Source organism: Ambystoma mexicanum, chromosome 5p (genome assembly GCF_040938575.1).
Source record: "Ambystoma mexicanum isolate Mex_15411 chromosome 5p, UKY_AmexF1_1, whole genome shotgun sequence".
Taxonomy (NCBI): Eukaryota; Metazoa; Chordata; class Amphibia; order Caudata; family Ambystomatidae; genus Ambystoma; species Ambystoma mexicanum.
Window position 1 is genome coordinate 295,574,771 of NC_090930.1, and position 21,352 is coordinate 295,596,122.

At 44.4% G+C, this 21,352-nt stretch overlaps 1 protein-coding gene across 4 annotated transcripts in view; it reads left to right on the forward strand.

The window, feature by feature from the left end:
• The window catches only part of NRK (Nik related kinase), a 1,461,188-nt gene that overhangs the window by 1,099,223 nt on the left and 340,613 nt on the right, over window positions 1-21,352 (forward strand). For all 4 annotated transcript variants that reach the window (XM_069612728.1, XM_069612727.1, XM_069612725.1 and 1 more), the window contains one exon: window positions 10,925-11,040. In XM_069612728.1, the coding sequence (XP_069468829.1) occupies window positions 10,925-11,040 (116 nt within the window). The remainder of the gene's footprint in view (window positions 1-10,924; window positions 11,041-21,352) is intronic.

Genomic DNA, 21,352 nt, shown 5'->3' on the forward strand with positions numbered 1-21,352 from the left:
TTTAAGACATTTACTAACAATGGTGTAAACAAAGTGTATCACAGGAAAGAAAACAATAATAAAAAAAGACAATACAATGTGAGCACAGTACATTTAGACATCTCAAGAAAAATTGCAAGCATAAATTATTACAAAAGCAGGAGGGTCCCATTACATTTATTGGGAACCATAGGTCATTCTATTTGCTGAAAAAACAGCTTAATAAACAGTATGAACACTCAATACTGTGTACGGATGTCAGCACAGTTGTGTTTCGGCCAAAAGAAGCAGTTGGCTGATGCTGTTAGTAAGGCGGCCTTCATCAGGATGGGTAAAATTGATAGATGTTCAATTATAATGAGAGTTCCTGTGCGTGTCGTGCAATTTTTTTCTGGGGTCATAATGTATTCCGGCCAGCACTTATCATTTTTTTGTTTGTTTAGTATTTACCCTTCCATCCGGATGGAACAGGGAATTGCCAGGAGCCCATTAATTTATACTGCCATAGATATGCCAGTTATAGCTGCATGTCAGGTATTGTTATTATATGATAAGTAGTGCCCGCACATTGCCAGTTGCTGTGATAACACACTATCCAAAAATCGAATAGATGCAAGTCACCAACAGTGCACAGGAGCATTCATGCTTTAATGAACGATAAGGAGATGTTATTTATATAGAGCTTATATAGAGCTTCCAAACATGGGGCAGTGGGTGCTGCTGAATGTAAAGAGGGCTCTCGTCTGAGCCCTGTTTGCTTTCAGTATTATCTCTGACACTCCAACCCTTAACTAGGGGTCACAGAGGCAGAGCCAAAGGTTGCAGGGGAGTTGCCAGGGGTCACAGTCGCAAACCATTGGCAACCCCCAAATGACGTCCATTGGGTTGCCCACTCGCTCCATTAGGCACATCTTCTCTCTGATGTTTGTATTAGCTGAATTGGAGTTGTTCTGTGTCAGGTCAATTTTAAGTAGATTATATATTGATCCATCTTTCTTTCTTCCTACTTTTTTGATAATAGAAATCAACTTTTGGAGGATTTTTAATAGTGTCAATTATTATTATTATTATTATTATTATTATTATTATTATTATTATTATTATTATTATCTTTAGGGAATTTATTAAGCTCAGACCTAGCTTGGGAAGCAGCAGACCGCTACACAAGTCAGTGTAAATAGACACAGAAATAGAAATAGACATTCTCTGAGCATGAGCGTATTGCATGCTGTGGTACGGTGCAATACGATTGCCACATTGAAATAGGGAGCTTTGTGATGTAGGTGGGTGGGCTGATGCTCTTCTATATTTCTCCAGGCTTCATCATTGCAAAGTTTTCGCGAAGCAGTCAGACACTCTCCATGAGATTGTCTCTGATCTGTAAAGATGTCCATGAACAGTATCAATTGATACCTGCAGTGATCAAATAGCACAGGCTACGAACTGTTTGACAACCAAAGTCTTGTTTGGCGTTTGAGTAAAAATAAAATAATCTTAATGGTGTCTCTTTATTGTGCCATTTTATTGAAGTGGGTTCTAGGTTTCGCAACAGTAGAGAAATAGTTATCTACAGAAAATGTATAGCTGAACACATTAATGTTCATCAAATTATTGTAAATTAATTATATTATTATAGCAGAAACCATTCAAGCGTTTATGCTTTCAATTGTAGTTAAGTCATTGCTGGGTTTGTGCCAGCACAGTAGCTTGTGCTTGGTGTTTCACCAACATGGCTTTGTCAAGGCCACCAATCAGTGTGGTTAGTCAATTCTGCATAAGATGGTTGATAATTAAAAGTTCTTTTCAACTATGTGCACATGCAACATCAACTCAATGAATGATCATATATTTAGAAAAGGGAAGGGGTGCAGAGTCGGGAGACAGAAAAAAGAGATAGCAATGGACAATGGTTAGATACATTATGTAATGTTGATACATATGCTGCATTTGATAAATTATTATATTCAATGTAAATATTGTCTTACCTATACGAGTTATTTGAATACTTGGGGCCATTTGTGTCCCTCTGTTCATTTTCACATATTTACGTATCATTATTCTATGAAAGGCAGTAAGGTATGTTAAGTTGCATGTATGGGTTCGATGATCTGCTTTATCGAGAGAATTACCTAAAATTAATCTTCTGATATTTTCCTACTTAATGGATTCACTTTAGTTGTCCCGATGTTGGTTCTATTTTAATCAATGTGTGACAAATTGGATTCTGTCCTGCTGAAGTACATGGGTGAGTATATACTAAAATACCAATCAGCACTCACGCTACTATGAAGCAAGGGCCAACACAATCATAAAGGAAAAACAGGCACAGTTAAGAGATATACCTCCTTCAACCTTTTTGGTAACCTGGGCTGAGGGAAGGCTATGCAAAGTATAACTGTCCAAAATAATGAAAATGTCCAATTAAGGTTCTATATAAAAATAGATGTACTTTAATAAAACACATTTATCTGCAAACATAACTAAATAGAAAAATACTACACAAACCCTCCGTGCCCCAAGGAAAGAAGAGAGAATAAGCGAAGATGGCACAATGCATCACTCTGAGTAATAAATCAGGGGCGTAAGGCAAGAAAACTGCAATGTTCTTAAAAAGTATCTGTTTCTTGGATGAAAAAGATGCAAACTTGATCTAACCAGTCTCTAGGGCCCAGGATGCACCAAGGGTGCAGTTATGGGATGATGGTACCTTATTGTGGCTCTTTGGTGGGTCGACAGCAACAAACCCGGCTTTGAGCAGTGGTACTAGAAGATGAAGCTCATTTTGGGTATGGTGGATCATGTGCGCCCAAGCAGCAAGCGGGTGTTGAGCAGGTTCAAATGTGGTAGCTCTCTGCAGTTTAAATGCAGCTTTTGGCAATGAACATTGGTGCACCCACCAGGATCTCTTTGAGGTCGGGCCTGTTCAATTTGGGTTGTAATCGTCAGGGAGTGTCAATGCATTACGCTCCAGTGGTTCAAGTCGGCAGGTGGCGGTGGTCAAAACGGCGATACTGTTGCTCTGATGTGCGGTTCGGTGAAGCAGCAGTTTCGAGGGGCAAGTCCAGTCGAGCCATAGCCTTTCCCCTGGTATGAGTCGGCGAATGACTGTCCAGCAGTTTCAGTCAGGTCCCAGTGTCAAGCGGTTGATTCAAGCCTTGCAGGTGATGGAATCAGCATGGGCCAATGCAGTATCAAGCGGGCTCAATGTGCAAGCAATTGTTCTAAGGTTCGGAGGAGTGTCAGCAAATAGCTACGGTGGGATCCCTCTGCATTGATGGCATCATGCTCAGCTTCGATGGCATTGAGTTAGGCTTCAATGGCAGTCCAACCAGTCTCTAGCTGGTGGAACAGGTAGCCTTAGCACATTTGGTACTCCAGATGCCATGAGACCCAATTTAGGGGCTCAAGGAGAGAGTGAGTCCACCAGCATCTGCTCTCCCATCCCTGAAAGATTCTGGTGCAAAGGACAGGTCCTCGTCCACCCCAAGTGTCACCCCCAATGTGCTCTCGGAGTGGGTAGCGGCACAGGTCTCCTCTACCTTGAACTGCTCATTCTTTGTCTCAGAAGTTGAGGTCTTTGAAAAGTGCAACGCTCCCAAAAATGGTCCAATGAATCCTTCTCATGTTGCTGTGAGTCCCACTCCAGGGTCTCTGGGGCAATATGGGTCCTTGTTTCTGGCTGCCGAACTCAGGGGAGGCTGGCACACTACTGCAGGCAATCTTTACTATGGAGAGGTCCTGGGTAATACTGTCGCTGGCAAAGAGGCAGGTCTTGTTCCAGTGGCAGTTCCTCTGCCTTGGACAATCAGTCTATGCTTCACTTGGGCAGGACATTAGAAGGATCAACTCTCCCAACAGAGATCAGATGAAATCTTCTTGGAAGGTTAAAGTCCAAAAAAGGATTCAAATAAATGGTGGGAGACCCCTACCTTTAAAGTTAAAAGTCTGGAGGTGACGGTACTAAAGCTAGCCTACCTTAGTGGTTCAATCCTTGTTCTTGAAAGAAGTAGACTTTGCCCTTCTGACATCACAACCAAAGTGCTTTTCTCTAGAGGAAGTGGAGGGGCTAGGAATGAGAGAGAGGCAGAGAGAAACACGATGATGGAAGTCTTCCTCCACTGTGCAGCGCTCTCCTACCAACTCTAATTCCATCCTTTCCCTTCTCACTAGGATCAGATGCCTTTAGAAATGCAATACCCTGGTGTGAGGCTATTCCGCATGAATGGGTTTGCTCCTTTGATGTCTGAGCCCAGGACAGCTGCCTGCTGTGCTGATATCTCTGCAGGAGGGTGTTACCTACCCTCACCCAGAGATCAAGGAAGTGGCATGGCCATTCCTGGCCTGTCACCTGGAAGACTCTGCCTGTCTGGCCAGAATACACATCACCTTCCACAGTTGAGCTGGCCCACAGGAGCTGATACATGTGTGATATCAAATTGAATGTGGGCGCAATGATCATGAGTAATGCCATGCAGCACTCCTTAGCCCAGGAATAGCTTAGCTTTAGAGTTTACCCAGCCTGGGCTAGTCATGGTCATCATATTTTTTTACCGGGGAGCATATGTAAAATGCAGCCCCTGTGCTGCAAATTGGCTGTCACTGCAGCTGTCAAATGGGCACCTGTGACCTCTGAACCTTCTCTGTGCCACTATTAGAGAAGGTGCTACAGATCAGGATACTAATGGAGCAGGTCACAAGTCACACTATGCTTTTGGCACCGGGCTTATGAAAGGGGAATCTGCTCTGCAGATTACTCTTCTAGAGATGGAATTACCCGCCTCCTTTTTTTAATTAATAAAAATAAAAAAAGCAAGGACTTCTATACCCTTGCCAAATGGCAACCCATCACACAATGGATTATTTATATTTGATACCAATAATAAGGTTGATCCCTTCAAAAGCAAAGCAAAGGATACACTTTCATCAGTCTTTTGTATTAGTCCTTGGAGAAAATATACTTAGGCTGTGCACTTATCAGTCCTGGTCTAATTCCATTCAATATTACGAGGCTTACCTTTTGTGATGTGCTCATTTGCTCATTTGGTGGCTGCAAAGCCACCATTTTGAAACCGCGTATGATTTTTTGTGCTGATTACATCACAGCGTTCAGTGACATCATAGTGTGCTTCATAATGTTTTGTAAAGTTTATGTGTTATGTGAGAGTACATCTTATAAGTATGGCATTTGTTTTGTGAGAACATTAAAATACCAAATTAAAGTATCATGTACAATCATTTTGTGTATGTTGATTACCTGATTCAGTGCGCACCATGATAAAGTGCACTGGTATTGTAGAATGTTTCTGTTGCTTGTAAGTTACAAGCCCTATTATGTGCTGGGATTTGTGTATGCATCTAATTGATAATAGTTTTATCTTACTATTTTAGTTCATGCTTGCTTCTTATTAGATCCTGTTGTGAGGTGATACATTTTATTTTTTAAGAAATCTATAATCCCATAGTTTTGTATAAATTAACCATGACAATTGATATAGGTGTGTACAAGATCTGTACATTGAATTCCAAACCTCGCAATGCACATTTCATGTGCTCTTGATGTTTAATTTCCTGGTCATGCTTACCTAGTTTTGCACAGCGTCAGCCATAATAATGTCTGGTTATCCTTATTAATACCATCTTCTGTCAATTGGCTTGTTCATAATAATGTATTCAATTATTTGCAGCATCATTTACAACAAAATGTTATCTCTGATCCAGATAACCATCCCTTCCTAATGCAATTGATAATAAAGTTGTAACAAACATAAAGGTGTCATTTGACCAACTAGCAGAAGGCACCGAGTAAATTACTTGACCTCTCGCTAATCCCTTCGAGATCAGGTCTCGATGCTCAAACCATGGCACCAGTCCTAAATCTTGCGGTAGACAATCGTAATCTCAATAATTGGCAAGCAGAACGATTCTAGGTAAATTGTAAAGACACAAAATCTGCATATCCCCATGCAAGAGCTCCAAGAATGCCCACAGATTTGCTTTTGGTTTGCAGGATGGAAATCATATTTTGAAAAGGGTAATTACCAATTACCATTCATCTGCCCATTCACAAATATAGATCATCCATGAATTGGTTGGTTAGGTAAAACCATAATGTTCCCTTTCCTACAATTGGTCTTGTATATTCTATTTGGCTAGTGTAGGCTTTTTACCACCTTCTGCAAGGCTAGAAGAGTCCTTGACAAAAGCAAAGCGTCCTTCAAATAAATGTAAACAGGTATTCTCGTGTTGCTTATTGGAGGAACATCATTGGCAGTTGTTTCTAAAATGCAATAGAGACCCGGTATAAAGATTAAAAAGGATCAGCAACAGGACACAGCTATTACGCACCTCTTTCCTGATAGGAGAACCTTCTGTAAATTCTCCTTCTGATCCATATCTAATGCCGGCCTTAGTTTTATAATGAAGTTCTATAATAAAAGCTAAGAAATTCTTGGATATCCGATTTCACTAAAGAGGAGTGTTATGGTGCCTTTAAGGTGGAGCGCACTGATAGGTCAGTGAGTCCGTCTAATAAAAGCGACATCACGTGACATGCTCCCTTAGAGTAAGAGAAGACTTGAGAAGTTAAGGCATTGTGTCCCATGTCCTTATTGTGTTTGTGTGTTACCTTTGGCCCCCAGCCGTACCCACAATATTGACAGTGAGAGATGGTGTCCAGTGCCTTCTGCTGCCGGATCAACGAACCTGGAGTGCAAAGTCGGTGCAGAATTTGGCTGACACACACAGAATATGCCTGTGCGTAGCTGAAGCAAATCAGGCGTTCCTTGCCTGCGGCACAGCACACCTCCACACGAGGTTGTGCCACTCCACAGGGCAGAGGGGGAGATAAGATCACTGTTGAGAGTGCTTGAGTGGCTCAGGTCATTTCAAATCACAACCACGTGGCATATCAAGCACTGCACAATACAGGTTGAGCATAAATCCACTACCAGGATGAGGTGGCAGTGTACTGGATCATAATTTTGCAACTCCAGCAATGTGCCAAGGTTATTCAAAGAATGTTACAAAGTGTGTGATACCACCTGAGTTTTTGTGTGTCCTCTGTGGCTAAGGTATTTCAAAGCACACCCAGGGGCAACCTCGCTGGCCTACAGGGTGCTATCAACATAAGTTACAACATACTGTGTATGCAAGGACGGAAATCGAACCTCTGGAATGCTTGCAAAAAGTGTTGGATAGGATCCAATCGCTAGGGCTGTCACTCCATAAAGAGAACTGCGTATTTTTGAAAATAAAGTTGGAATTCCTTGAATGCATTTTTCATGAAAGCAGCATTTCCTGTGATCCCAGAAAAGTATCTGACATTCAGACTGACCAGGCCCCAGTGAATCTGCCTAAGGTGAAGAGCTTCTTGGGCATGGTCACATACTGTGGACACTTTATCCAGGACCTTGCAATGCTTTTAGAACCCCTGAGGAATCTGACTAAGAATGAGATACTGTGGCAGTGGACCCCACTAGAAGAGAATGTGCTTCTTGAGATCAAAGATGCTCTTACAGTAGATAGCACCGTGGTGTCTTTGACCCAGGGCGCTGCTCAGAGGTTGTGGTGGATGCCGGTCCTTTTGGTCTGGCGGAGGTATAGTTACAAGCTGAAACAGGGCACAGTGTTTGACTTGTAGCCTACTCAAGCACAGCACAGCACTCTCTGCCACAGAACAGAGTTATTCACAAAGGGCACACAAGGCTCTGGCGGCTTTGTGGGGCTGTCACCACTATCACCTGTTCATTTACGGGAAGCCCATTTCTGTGATTACGGACCACAAACCTCTTCTTCCTATCATGTCTGGGTTGGCATGGCCCCCTGGCAAGGATTGAATAGTGACTCTTGACATTGCAAGAGTATGGTGTGAATCTTCTTTATCACCCAGGGGGCGACAATGCTGCTGATTAACTATCCAAGCAGCCATCTCCACGTGGTCCAGAGTCAGTGCAAGAGGTGAGTATCACAGTGTTTCTGGTGATGGAAGCAGCGCTTCCAAGAACAATGATGATTGAAGAAATTGCAGAGGCTTCAGGGAAAGATAAATGTTTCCGAATAATAAGAGAAGCTACCATGAGTGGGGAGTGGAAATCTGGACAAGCGTACTCAGCAGGTGAAAGTCACACTTGAGCAACTATAGAAGCTCAAGCATGAACTGACATTAGCTTCAGATGCTTTGTAGTTGTGGGATTGTGGATGGTCATTCCGAGCAAGTTAGTCCCAAAAGTGATCAGCCTGGCTCACCATGGGCATCAAGGTACAGAAAAGACCACGACTTGCATCCGGCAGAAAGTGTGGTTTCCAAAACTGGAAGAAAAGGTGGATGAATATATCAAATCCTGTGTGTGGTGCCAGGCAGCATCTCCTGAGAACAAAACACCACTGATCCAATCAATGGACAGGAACTGTCAGCCATTAGTCAAAGAACACATTTATTTTGGGTCTACCAGCCAAGATTATCACTTTCTGGTGCTGATCGATCAGTGGTCATGCTACCCAGAGATGGAGTTCGTATCGTCGACAGCTTTAGCTGATGTAACTCTAGTGATGGAGAAGATTTTTGCAATTCAGAGATCTGCTCCGATGATGGCCCACCATTCGAGGGCAAATGTTTTCGTGTGTACATGTAAACATGTGGCATTCATCACAGGAAAATTACCCTGTTGTGGCCAAGGGCCAATGGTGAGGCAGAACACTTCATATGCACACTAAACAAGACATTTAGGATTGCTCAAGGGTTGTGCCTTTGTCAGGCGCTATATCAGTTCCTTCTGGACTATCGTCTAATAACTCACCGCTCCACATGGGTTGCATCTGTGGAGGCGTTACTCCAGCCATGTCTGAGAGGGGTGCTTCCCAATCATGAGTCCCGAAACCCTGTTGTAATGGATTAGTGGAAGTAGACAGGCAGCAGGCAAACGAGAAAGAGAACATGAGGAGGGGGATACGTGGTAGCCAGTTGATGATAGGAGATTCAGTATCGATACGATCCCAACGGCCAACTGGAAAGCTATCCCTTACCTATGAACTTCAACCATTTCATGTGGTGGACATGAAAGGGTCCATTATAACTGTGTCGGATGGATGAGAAGCAGTGATAAGGAACTGAAGTTTCTTTTGAAAGCTTGAGAGTGCTGCAGTTGAGCAGGAGAATGGAGCTGAAGGGGAATGTGAATATGATCCGCCCGGGAGTGGCTGGTGCCAGGATAATGACGAGGAGTCTGATGGTGGGACGATAAATGGCAGTGCTACCAGGGGAACAAAAATCAAGATCACTGTAGTCAGGAAGTGAGTGTATCACTTGGTCATGATGGAAATAGGAGATGCCCCATGAGAAACTCCAGGTGTCGGACTGAGCGCCCACAGGACTATATTGTAGATGTATAATGATACATTGGTGCAAGTGTCATGTTGGCTTTACTGTAACGTTGTTTATTGTTATGAAAAAGGAGTGTTATGGTGCCTTTAAGATGGAGCGCACTTATATGTCAGTGTGTCCATCTAATAAAAGTGACATCACACAACTTGCTCCTGCAGAGTGCGGGCAGACTTGAGAAGACTAAGACATTGTGTCTTGTGTCCTGATTGTAAATGAGTGTTTCCTTTAGCCCCCGGCCATACCTACAACAACGGCCATGTGGCTGATCTACATGGTAAAACGTTACACTAAGTTCCATGAAGGCAGCACATTCGGATGCTCCCTTTCCATTGACATATTTGAGCAGTATCAGCTGTGGGTTCACATATTGAGGACCGGTTCTGACTTTCTCGGGAGGGTACTTCTCTCTGGAACAGCCTCCCTGCCTCTCCCCGTCTTGAGCTGGAGCACCTTAAGTTCTGGAAACTCCTCAAGAGCTTCCTCTTCTCTTCCTCCTTCTCTCTCCCACTACCCTGCTAATCTCTGTGAATTCTTCCCCACCTTCCTTCCTCTTTCTCTTCCCTAGCACTGCTCAGTTTTTGCTGACTGGTTGCCTGGTTCACCTCCAGAGCCTTACAGGTCCCAAGCCCCCCCGCCAGTATTTGCACTTGCCTCCGGGCCAATGCACTACTGCACACGCTCTGTGAGCGAGGCAACCTCTCTACACTTAACCCAGGGCCCTGTTTGACTGGATGTGTTTGTTCCCCCAGCCCATCTTCCTCACAGCTCCGTCTGCACGCATGCATTAACTAAATGTACTAGGACTAGTAATTTTGCCTGTCCTGTCGCTATCCCAGCAACTTTTTCTGTCCTCCCGCCCTAGTTGATCGAAACTGTAACACTTTATGCACTTTCACTAGGAGAAATGCAGTCCGGCCTAGTCTGCTAGTTTTCTGTTTAGATCATTCAGAAACATCAAGGCCTAAGAATGATTACTTTATTCCCTTGTTGCCTTCCGGCCTTGAAGAGCGTTCAAGCACTCCACCTGTGTATAAGCACTGTATAAATAAATAATTACAATTACAAATATAGCAACGATAACAATGATTAAAAAAACGCAATAGTTACAGGCTCTTACTGAAGTCCAAATATTTAAATTCCAGCGAGTTCTAATCGAATTCAGGAGAGTTCATTAAGGTTCAAGCCAAGATGGCAAAGTATCAATCTTAGAGAGCATGCCCGTTTTGGTTTTCCTTTGCATTCCTCCTTCTCCTCCACCTGGTAATGAGTAATTGTTCCTGGTCTATTAAAACAGGCTCAATTATTCTTATTCTGCGTGAGCCATAAAACCAGCATTGCAAGCATCAGCTTACATTAAAAAGAATACACGATTCATCATTAATAGTGCATCAATTACATCAAATAACATCAATCTCTCATTCAAATTAGATTTAATCACAGGATAAAGTGCTATCATCAGGGACTCAGTACATAGGGAGAAAGTGCTATTACTAATTAATCAATTTAAGAAAACGCATTATTTTGTTCTCTTTTTCACTCACTCTTTCTCTCCCCAACTTTTTCCAGTGGTAACCCATTTCAGTTCCTGAGGGAACAAAGTGAAAAGCCAAAGAGTAGCATTGCTTCAACGAGTAGCAGCCAGTGGGAAATGGAGTCCAGTCGAAGCAGCAGATCAGCATCAGGTAACGCAGCTACGCAGTCACTTTTCCTCTTGCTTTCGTTTACAGATGGGCAGACGCCATAATAATGCTCTGATCGGATATGCTAAAATGGCGGCGAAGCAGCCTGCATAAACGCTGAAATTGGAGAGAGCACACACGCAGGTCTGAATCAAGCACGCATTAACTTATTTGCAGTGCTTTAAATTATAGCGAAACTCAGTGCACAGTTGAAACCAAACTCCCCTGCCTACGTTCCGCATCCACCTTGTCACTAGCCATACCGATATTCTCAAAGAAAAGAGCTGGGGGAGCCTGCTTCACGGTCATTTCCCCCACCCTACGGAATGCCCTACCTCTCCACATCCAAGAGCAGGCTTCCTACCTCATCTTCCGAAAACGGCTAAAAACCTGGCTGTTTGACAAGTACGACTAACCTGTTTGTGGGGAACCCCTTGGTCCTTACCCATCTCTCTGTAACACTTACTATCATGCCGTTGTATCAAATTCTTCCCTGGCTCTGTTTCTTAAGTTACCAGCGCCGTGATACTTACGAGTTTGGGCGCTGTCAATTAATGCCATAAATAAATAAATAAAATACATAAATATAGTGGCAGGTTCACAAATGCATTTCAAGCAGCAAGTGCGTCTTTCCACTGGTACAAGTTTTAGCTTGTGCCATTGTATTTACATTCAATTCATAAAAAAACATACGACGGATTTAGAAAGCAATTTCTGCGTTTTAACTGGAAATATAACGCGGTGCAAACTGTGAATTCTAGCACACTTTACACATATGAAACTGCGTAAATCAAGCGGACGTGTGTGATACACCCCATGCAGTCATGCATCTGGAATGGGCGTGTCAAGGGATGGGTTGGTGAATGTGTGATAGTGCCACGTCAAACGAAGTACATACCCAAAAAGCTGTCATTTAGACAGTAATCGGAAAAAGCTAATATTGTCTTAAAAAGCCCATCTCATGTAACTTCACTTACGAAAGATAGGCGCTTATTGCACACGGCTGTTGTGCCATTTGCTGTTTGAGAGTTCCTTTTGCTTTTGTATCATGTGTGAAGGAAATGTCTGAATTATCCTTGTGTCATTTGTGTCTCCATATTGTTGAATCTGAACACGTACAATGCTGTGTGTGAGGGCACACGTCGGTGACGGTATTCATCCAGAACCAGGATGGCAGTAGCCGTGTACTGTGGCTGTCCCACTGTCATGATCATTGTCCCACCATGGCTATCTTTCCTTTCTTCATGGATGGCCATGGCGTGTGCCGAACATTCATCATGGTTTTCCACCCCCTGTCTAGCGATTCAGTGTTTATGTACCTCAGATGTACCAATGAGCAAAGCCTTTCATTGTCTACTTTGGCCTGGTTCCAGTTTATTTAGTTCTTGTGTGTAGCAGGGAGCGGGTGGTGTGGGGCAACATGTTACAATGTTTAACTGTACAATCGTTACCATTTCCATTATAACGGCACACATGGTGACCAGTGGAGCTACAAGCAAGTACATGCACAGTGTCTCAAACTCGTTTGATATGTTTATATGTCTGTCTTCTGAAGGCACTGAGGGCCCGATTCTCATCATGGCGCTGTGAGGGTGCTAAATAGCACGACTCACTGTGCCATTTCTTAACGCCCAGGCAGCACTGCTATTCTCATGTGGGCCTGGGCGTCTTCGCAAAGCACAACAGTGCTTTCCCTGTAATCTGCCTGTTTCTAATTGATACTGGCGGATTGCAGAATCTCGGCAGCATTTTCGTTAAATAACGAAGGGAATCGTTATTTAACGGAAATGCTGCCGAGATGAAAACAAAAAAGCACGTTCTGTTTGGGTGTGCAGATTGTGACAGGTGGGTCCTGCACTGCATTTATTTATCTTGCTGCCATCCATAGTAGAACCATGTATGGCAGTATGCACTCTTCTGCAAACTAAGATGCAGTGCAGGACCCACCTGTCACCATCTGCACACCCAAACAGTTGTGTACTTCTTGTGGCACTACTCCTGTGCATGTGCTTCTTGTGGCACTCCTCCTGTACGACACCAAGTTGGTACCGTACTTTGGCAGAAATTTCAGGCAGTTCCGAAATTGGAAGAGTGCCACAAGAATACCCATGCAAAAGAAGAGATAACGAAAGTGCCGGTTGCTAGGTCGGTTTTCAGCCCTTCCTAGCAACCGGCACCTATATTTCGAAAGTGGCGCAATTAGTCCGACTTCGTAAGATTGTGCCACCTTCAGAATAGGTTGTAATTACCGAAAATGTCATTGGCACTTTTTACGACATTTTCGGTAATTAACACCAACTTGAGAATCGGGCCCTGAGTATTTGAAACAGCAAAGGCCAATAGGAAAACTGCTGTATGGACACATACAATTCATGCATGAAACAATACTTATGGAAAGTGAAACCCCAAAAAAACGTAAAGGTATGAGCTTTTCGGTTATCTGACTCCGATGCGGCCGAAGCAGTACCTTTATCAGGACCAATGTGTCAGTTGAGAGTTTATGGGTCTCATTAAAAGTTTCTCAGTATCCTGCCGGTAATTCCAACGGGATACTGGAAAACTGCCCCTACTCTCTCTATCACCTGATATCCCGGTATTACCGGGATATTATGGGCTGTGGAGACGGCAGTAAGTTCTCATTCCATGGAATAGGAAACTATGGGATGTGATTGCCCGAATCACCGGCACCGGTAGTACCGGTGCAGTTAATTCAGATATTTCTTTGCAGGTAGGGGCCTGATCTATCCACAGGTCAGGAATGCTGGTAGATCAGAGTCCCCACTGGCAAACTCAGGTTTCCCCGGTTCAGTAAAAAATGCCTGTGCCGAGATTACCAGTAATATTTTCGGCATTTTTACCTGACCGGGGCCCTCGTAATGAGGCCCATACAATCCTAGGAAGATTTATTACTATATGTGTTTCTCTGACATACATGGAATACTTCACATACACAGCAGCGGGCATGGCTTAAAACAATGCAGACAATTGTTTTTCTTTACATTGAATACTGTTCCGGTGCAGTGTTGGTGTCATCCTGTGTAGTACAGATTAGTATGGGCAGAGATCATTTCCTTTAAGGCAGCAGGGAAATTCTGCTGTGGAATATTGTTTTTTACAGACTGACGCAGTGTCTGCAACCTTTTCTGTTTTATACAATATTTGCTGCCTCCCTGTTTCCTGACAACAGGTAACATACAAAGCAAGCCCTCTGTAAACTTCCCACCTCTACTACCCACCACCATCACCTCACCATACACTGATGTAACCCCCACACAGACAATGTGCCCATAATGCTGAACACTAACACACAGCAAAGCCCTAACCCACAAACACAAACAAAGCACCTGCACAGCAGCACTCTCATGGACTGACTCGCACAGATGTTCAAAAAGCAGACTATACTCTGCTCCCATTTACCGACCTATAACCCCACCTTTTCAGTCATAGTACTCAAAGCGCCAAGATGTCTTGCAAATGGCAAAGGCCACCCTATGGCAAGACAGAACAACATAATTTGAGAAAATATGTTTGGACACATTTCCCTATAAACCTAACATTGCTTTGGTTGTGGTTTCATGTGTAAGACCTTTTGAGTGGAGACAAATATCACATCAGTTGTCAGCTTTCTACGTTTTCCCAAATGTAGTAATCTGCAAATTACAACAAAAGCTACTTTGGAAAAGGTTTTCTAACACTTTTTTGCAGTACAGACTTGTATTTATACGTCTTTTAATGCATCCCGCTAGTAAAACATTATATGTGTATATATTCATCATCCTCATCATCAACTTTATTTTGGCTACCAGCCATAAAAACTACAACTCTATACATGTTAACTTCACATAATACTAGCATATGATTTAGAAAAATGAAGAGTGTGTCCTGTTAATTGAATTAAACAGGACACGTCAGAACCTGTTCCGATCAAGTACCGTTATTTTGAATCCTCACCCCTAAATAACCAAAGGCTCATTCTTGGTATCCAATAAAATTATGCTCCAGTTTGGACAACTTCTAGAGGTACTTGATAATCCCTTTGACAAATATTAGTTGACAAATAAATCCAGTACATACTTTACAGTGGGTCCTACTAAATGTACAATATTCTTGTGCACTATCCTCATATGATTCTGAGGTTTTGAGATTTTGTGATTTTGAGATTTTGAGATTATAACGATAGTAGACTGTTCAGGGTTATTACTATCGTGAAAGAGAAGATTTATTGCAATCATTTCATGTCTCTTGTCACATGACCAAGGGAACACGCAACTACTGATACAAGAATGAGGTTAAAGAATGTGATTAAACAAACGTAAACTATAAGAATATTGCATGGACATTGATTCAGGGTGGCTGTAACATAAATATTCTTTGGAGGTATAGTCCTTGAACTCAGGATTATAAATGAAGGACAGACAACAAAAGGCGTTCAGAAAGTTCCAGAAAGGAAGATCTCCTGTTAAAGTAACATTCACTCTTTATCACATTTTCTGGGGTCCACAAGGTCTCTTCACAGGTTGCAGGATATAGGGCTTGCTCCCTTCACCAGGGCTGTCCTTCCCTCTGTAACTCATGACCCTCATACAGGACCAAGAGGCTCTCCCCTCGGTTCTTTTACTTAGGGATATAGTGCCCAGCTCACTAATCCACACCCAGGGATATAGTGCCCGGCTCACTAATCCATACCACAGGAAATAGTGTCCTTCTCATTCTCCCAGGGATATGTAAATGATTTCAATCTGGCACACACACAAGTCATGCCCAGCATGTAGTGCACAAATGAAACCCTTATTTTTTTTATCTAAAAGTTCAATATTCTAAACGATATACCACTCATATCACACCCTTCTCCTGAGACCCCCCCCCTACCCCCGGTCACACTGAAACACGCATCAGGCTAGTTTGCAAAGGTAAATATTTATTTATGTATTTAGAATTTAAATCACAATGGGCCTCATTCCGAGGTTGGAGGTAAGGTACAAACCATGCCGGTAATGATTTACCGGCAGGGATTTCCGCTCCATGCCATTCCGACCCTTCAGACCGTAAATTACGGCACCGTAAACAACAATGCCGTAATTTACGGTCTTGGGTCGCGTGCGCACACCACCATGGCGTAATCAACGGCATGGCGTAAACCGGAGCTGATCGCAAGTAAGGAGCACACGTAAATAACGGTCTCCTTAAGGCCGTAAAGTACCTTACCGGCATGGAGTACATACAGGCATCTCAGAGAAGGAGTTAAGAACACTGAGCAGTGGTTTCCACAGCCACAGGTGCACACAATCAGCACAGGTGTAGCCAATGGAGTCTGGCACAGCACAAAATGAGCATACCCACACACCACACCCTCTCCCACACCAAGATGATACCAATAGTAGTGGCACAACTGGAGCTGGAGGTCTTGCTTGCAAGGCAGTAACAACAACAACCACAGCCCCAACCACAGAGGACACACAGGAGGAGACGGAGGGTGAGACAGGCCCAGCATGCACCACCATTGCATCCACCGTTACCACGCCGGCAGCCCCCAATCCCTCGCATCTGAGCCACCTCCTTCAACCTAACACCACATCAGATCCACACCCTGTACCGGCTTGACCATGACACCATCACCACCATAGTGGACCTGATACATGACGACATAGTGAGTTTCATAGAATAAAGCTCTGCCATCCCCCCTCCACTGAAGGTAGTGACTGTGCTCCACTTCCTTGCCACAGGCACCTACCGGCACACAGTGGGGCACATGCATGGTATATCACAACCCTCATTTACCCTGATACTGAACCAAGTGCTGGATGCCCTCCTCAAGCACACAAGGGACTACATATACCTACCACGGACTCCCCAGGATGCAAATGTTGCCTTCCATGCACTGTGAGACATCAAATGACACCTGCGCAATGATCAATGTCCACTCCGTTTTACATTATGAACAACCAGTGTATTGAATAATTGTCATGAAACGTGTACAACAAAACCTCCACCACCCTCCCCCTCCCCCCAACTCCCAAACACACCCTCACTCCCCTCCCCCTCACCCACAACAACCCCAGAATAGTGCCATAAGGCCAACATAGGCCACATGTGTGTGCCAGCATGTTCAAGGCGTGCCCCCAGAGCCAGGGGGATCCATGTTGGGCCGGCGCATGTACGCAATGAGCGTCGGAGCGGGCTGGTCTGGGTGGAGGAGCACTGTGACGGTGTGTCCTCCCGCTGGGGCTGTCGTGTGGGAGGTGCAGCCTCCAGGGCATCCGCGATGCGTCCCAGGACCGCACACAACCTATTGCTGCTGTCAGTGACCGCCTGATGCATCTGCCTTAGCTCATCCACCCACTCCACCCTGGCCTTGCCGGTGTCCTCCATGAACACATTGATGAGGTCCGTCAGCTGATGTGCACGTGGTTCATCAATGTATGTAGGTACATTCCTGGCGGGTCTTGGGCCTACCTGCCCTGGCATGGCCTCAACTGGTGGAATAGGTCCAGGATCTGCCGGAGCACTACGGCCAGGTGTTTCCTGCTCCACAGAGTCACTGCTTGATGGCAGGGGGACATTGGTGGGCTCCGGGGTGTGGACTGTGGGGTAAAAGTCCTCCTCAGTGGCACCACAGATCGATAAGGGGCTGTCCACATTCTCCTGGGTGGCCGTAGCTGCCAACTCCCCAGCAATGTTTGATTCTGCCGACCTTGGGGTGTCTAATGTGGCAGGTGCCGAGGCAGGGAGGGATTGTGGTGGTGCATCCTCCACTGGTGTTTGTGGTGCCTGGGTTGTTTTCTTATTCCGTGCTGGAATGCTCCGGGACCGGCTTCTGCACGTGGAGGTGGATGGACGGGTCGTCTGGGTATCCCCGCTGTCATGATCGGTGCCTGTGGGGGTAGAGGAGAGGGACAACATGAGTGATTGTATGATGCGCTAATTGCATAGATCCCTGCATTCACATTTCTGTAATTTGGGGTTTGTGGCCCTCTGGGCGTTGCAACAGTACTAGTACACATGAATGTGAATTGAATGTACGCATGTGTACGCATGTGTCGGAGTGACTCATCCTGCCATAGTAATGTGCAGTCTGGCTCACACACTGCCGAACCTGATGCACAATGTGCATGATGGAATGTGCAAGTTACTGCACTATGGCTGATGTGTGTTATGTACTTGCACTTGGCCCTTGATTGCGTTGCAGTTGACTCTGCATTAGTTGGATGGGGGGGGTGGCTACATGACAAGGTGCATTTTATGGCCCTTGGGGGAGTCTACATCATGCAATTGCCATTGGCAGTGTTGACTTTGGACACTCACCTCCATCGGCAGACGACGTTGCCCCGCAGTCCATTTCAATGATGCCCTCTATGCATTCCGTGCCAATCATTGCGGCGCATGTCTCCTCCCATGACTCAAGTCGCACAGGGGAACTTGGGCCCCCTCCAGTCTGCATGGCCTGACTCCTGTTGGCAGTGAGGAGTCCCCGCACCCGCACCCGCAAGTCATCCTACCGCTTGCGGCAGTCCTTGCGGGTGCGAGGGGTGGAGCCTACAGCGCTCACCCTTTGGGCGGTTTCTGCCCAGATGTTCTTTTTGCGGATAGTGGACTCCCTCCGCATGTCGGGGCTGAACACCACGTCAGCGTGTTCTGCCAGGTAGTCCACCATGACCTGGAGCTCATCAGGGCAGAATCGCTTCTTGCGGAGCCGGTCCGCAGACTTCTTAGGTGCTTTAGGCATAGTTCCTGGGTTCCTGATGCTTTCCCCAACTTCGGACTGCTCCCAAGGGTGCTGCCTGATGAGGATGGCACTGGATTGTGTTTTTAAAGATGGCCGCCGCGCTCCTTCCCGTTCCTGTGCGATGACGTAATTTCCGGTTCCGTTGTTTTGCGGTGACCGTAATTTACGGGATCCATAAATTACGGTCCCCGTTATTTACTGTCGCTGCTGCTTCCATGGCGGTGTTGTAATGTACGTGTCGCAGCAGGCCGGTAGGGGTTTTTAGGGGGGTTTTGCGGCATGCCGCTAGGTACTTTTCCGGCATGGCGAAAAGCACGTGTCCGCGAGGTCGGAATGGGACGCAATTAGCGGTCTGTCACCTTGCCGGAGTCGTACTTTCCGCCATGCCGGAAACGACCAGTACTTACCTCCAACCTCGGAATGAGGCCCAATATATTTTAATAGGTAACAACAATCACCAATGGAGTGACAGAACACTAAATAATGTCTTTAATGCACTCAGAGTCAAATAATGAATACAAAAACAAATGCAGCGCAGAAAAGAATACTGTTGTGGTGCTTTGGAACCGATAGCAGTATGGTTAGAGGTTCCCCCTGCAACACCCCTCAACCCACCAATAGGCAATTTAAATAGATGTGAGGTGAGATCAGGTATTCAGGAATAACACAAATCAAACACAATATCACTCCCACCTTCCCCCTTTTAAACACAAGAGAAGAACAGAGTTGACTTTTCAACTGTCACAATGGCTTTGAAATTGTCTGAGCAAAAACACCAAATACGGTCAAAAATGCTTAAATTATGATACATTTCTATGGGAGCCGCTTTGAGCAGATGTACACAATCACAAGCAATGATTTAGTCAAATGAAAACATTTGGAATCTCAAAGTCAAAGTAGGAAATAATGTAAAGCTAATTCACAAGTGTAAAATCTTTCAGAATGTCAAATCGCGGCAAACTTTTCCTTGTGCGATTTCTGCTATAACGTACTGCTGTTTAGGGTTCTCTGGATAGCTAAGGATGTTAGGTGCAAGTAGGAGTTGAAATTTCACTTCTATCATAAAATCTGAGGGAGTTATAGAGGTTTTAGTAAGAGTCGTTTTTGCAAAATAGGCGCAAGAATGGAAAACAGAAATTCGGGTTAAAAATGACAGATAGGTTTTCTTATACTATGTTAACGACTACAGAAAAGAGAATGCCACACAGGAATCAGTCATTCACAGCCGCTCATAACAATTCATGCGTGATACTCTAGTTTCCGTTTGGTTTGGGAATTACTTTTCTTAATCAACTCAATAAGAAGTTAGGGTTTAGTAACACAGATGAGAGACAAGTCAGCGCAAGGATAGTTCTAGCAATACTATGGTTCTGAGTTAAAGAGGGGCTAGGTTTGAGATTCAGATCATACAATGCAGATATATTATGGGTCGCTGTTCTTCCTATTAATACTTACAGTCCTTTGTAATTAAATTGGACCATCAGTTCTGGTCATTGGATCGGGTCTATCAAGGAAAGGACAGCACATCAGGCGCGGGACTGGATCAGCTAGGCCGGTCACCGGATTTGCACAGGATCTGCCCTCCTTGTATCTGGGTATTTCAAATCAGCTGGCTAGTGAGTTCAACAGGCAAGCCTTGTGGTAGCAAGCCAGATAGTTTCAGGATACTGGTTCAGAAGGCCTTCCCACACCAGAGAGCTCCACTGGGTTGTGAGAATAAGTTTGAGGATTTAGTCCTTGCTGAAAGTCAATAGTTCTCTACTGCTTGGCAAGAGTCTTGGCATCTGGATCTGGAAGGATGTTAAAGCTGGAGGTTGAATGCTGGAACAAAGTGCTTCGCCGGAATCAGGAAACTGAGTGAATCAGTGAGTCCCTATGTGTTGTCAGCTGTCTCTATTTATCCTTTTAAATGACATCACAAAATGGGTGTATGGGCCAACTTAACTAAGTTTGCCACTGTGAGCTGGGATTGTATCAGGACCTCATCTCCCCCTTGCATCTGAGTGATTGGATCAAGGCCGGATGATGTCCCATTTATGGTTTAGCTTTACAGTCCTTAGAAACCTCCCTTCAGCCACTAGTGTCAAAATCGGATTTTATCTTAAATACACATTTCTACATTGGTCACCTCTACACAAATCACACAGAAAGATTCCATGTTTTATGTAGCATCTGTTTATCAAAATCCTGCAGCTGTGGGATCTTGTTTCACCTTTCTACAGAATGTTGTCCTTTTCTCCATGAACACATTTTCCAAATTGTCTGCAAATCTCCACAAATATGTGTGTTTAACATAGGGATGTGTGTGTACATTTTCACAATTCTAGCATTAACACAGTTTACATAAAACCACATATATTGCCATTCCTGTCCAGAATATGTTACACAGTTCAACCGCCTCTTAAAATGTGCATCCAAAAATTAGACTAACAACTCTGTCCTTTTTATATTTTTCACCACTTTGAATAACAAGTTATGAGTCTCTAAAAATTGTTCATTGTTCATTCTTAACAGCAAATGGTCAGCCCCTTTGTCTCTCCTTGGAGTCCAGGAGTAGCCCCCTCCTTTGGGGAATTCCTTCCAGGAACAGTT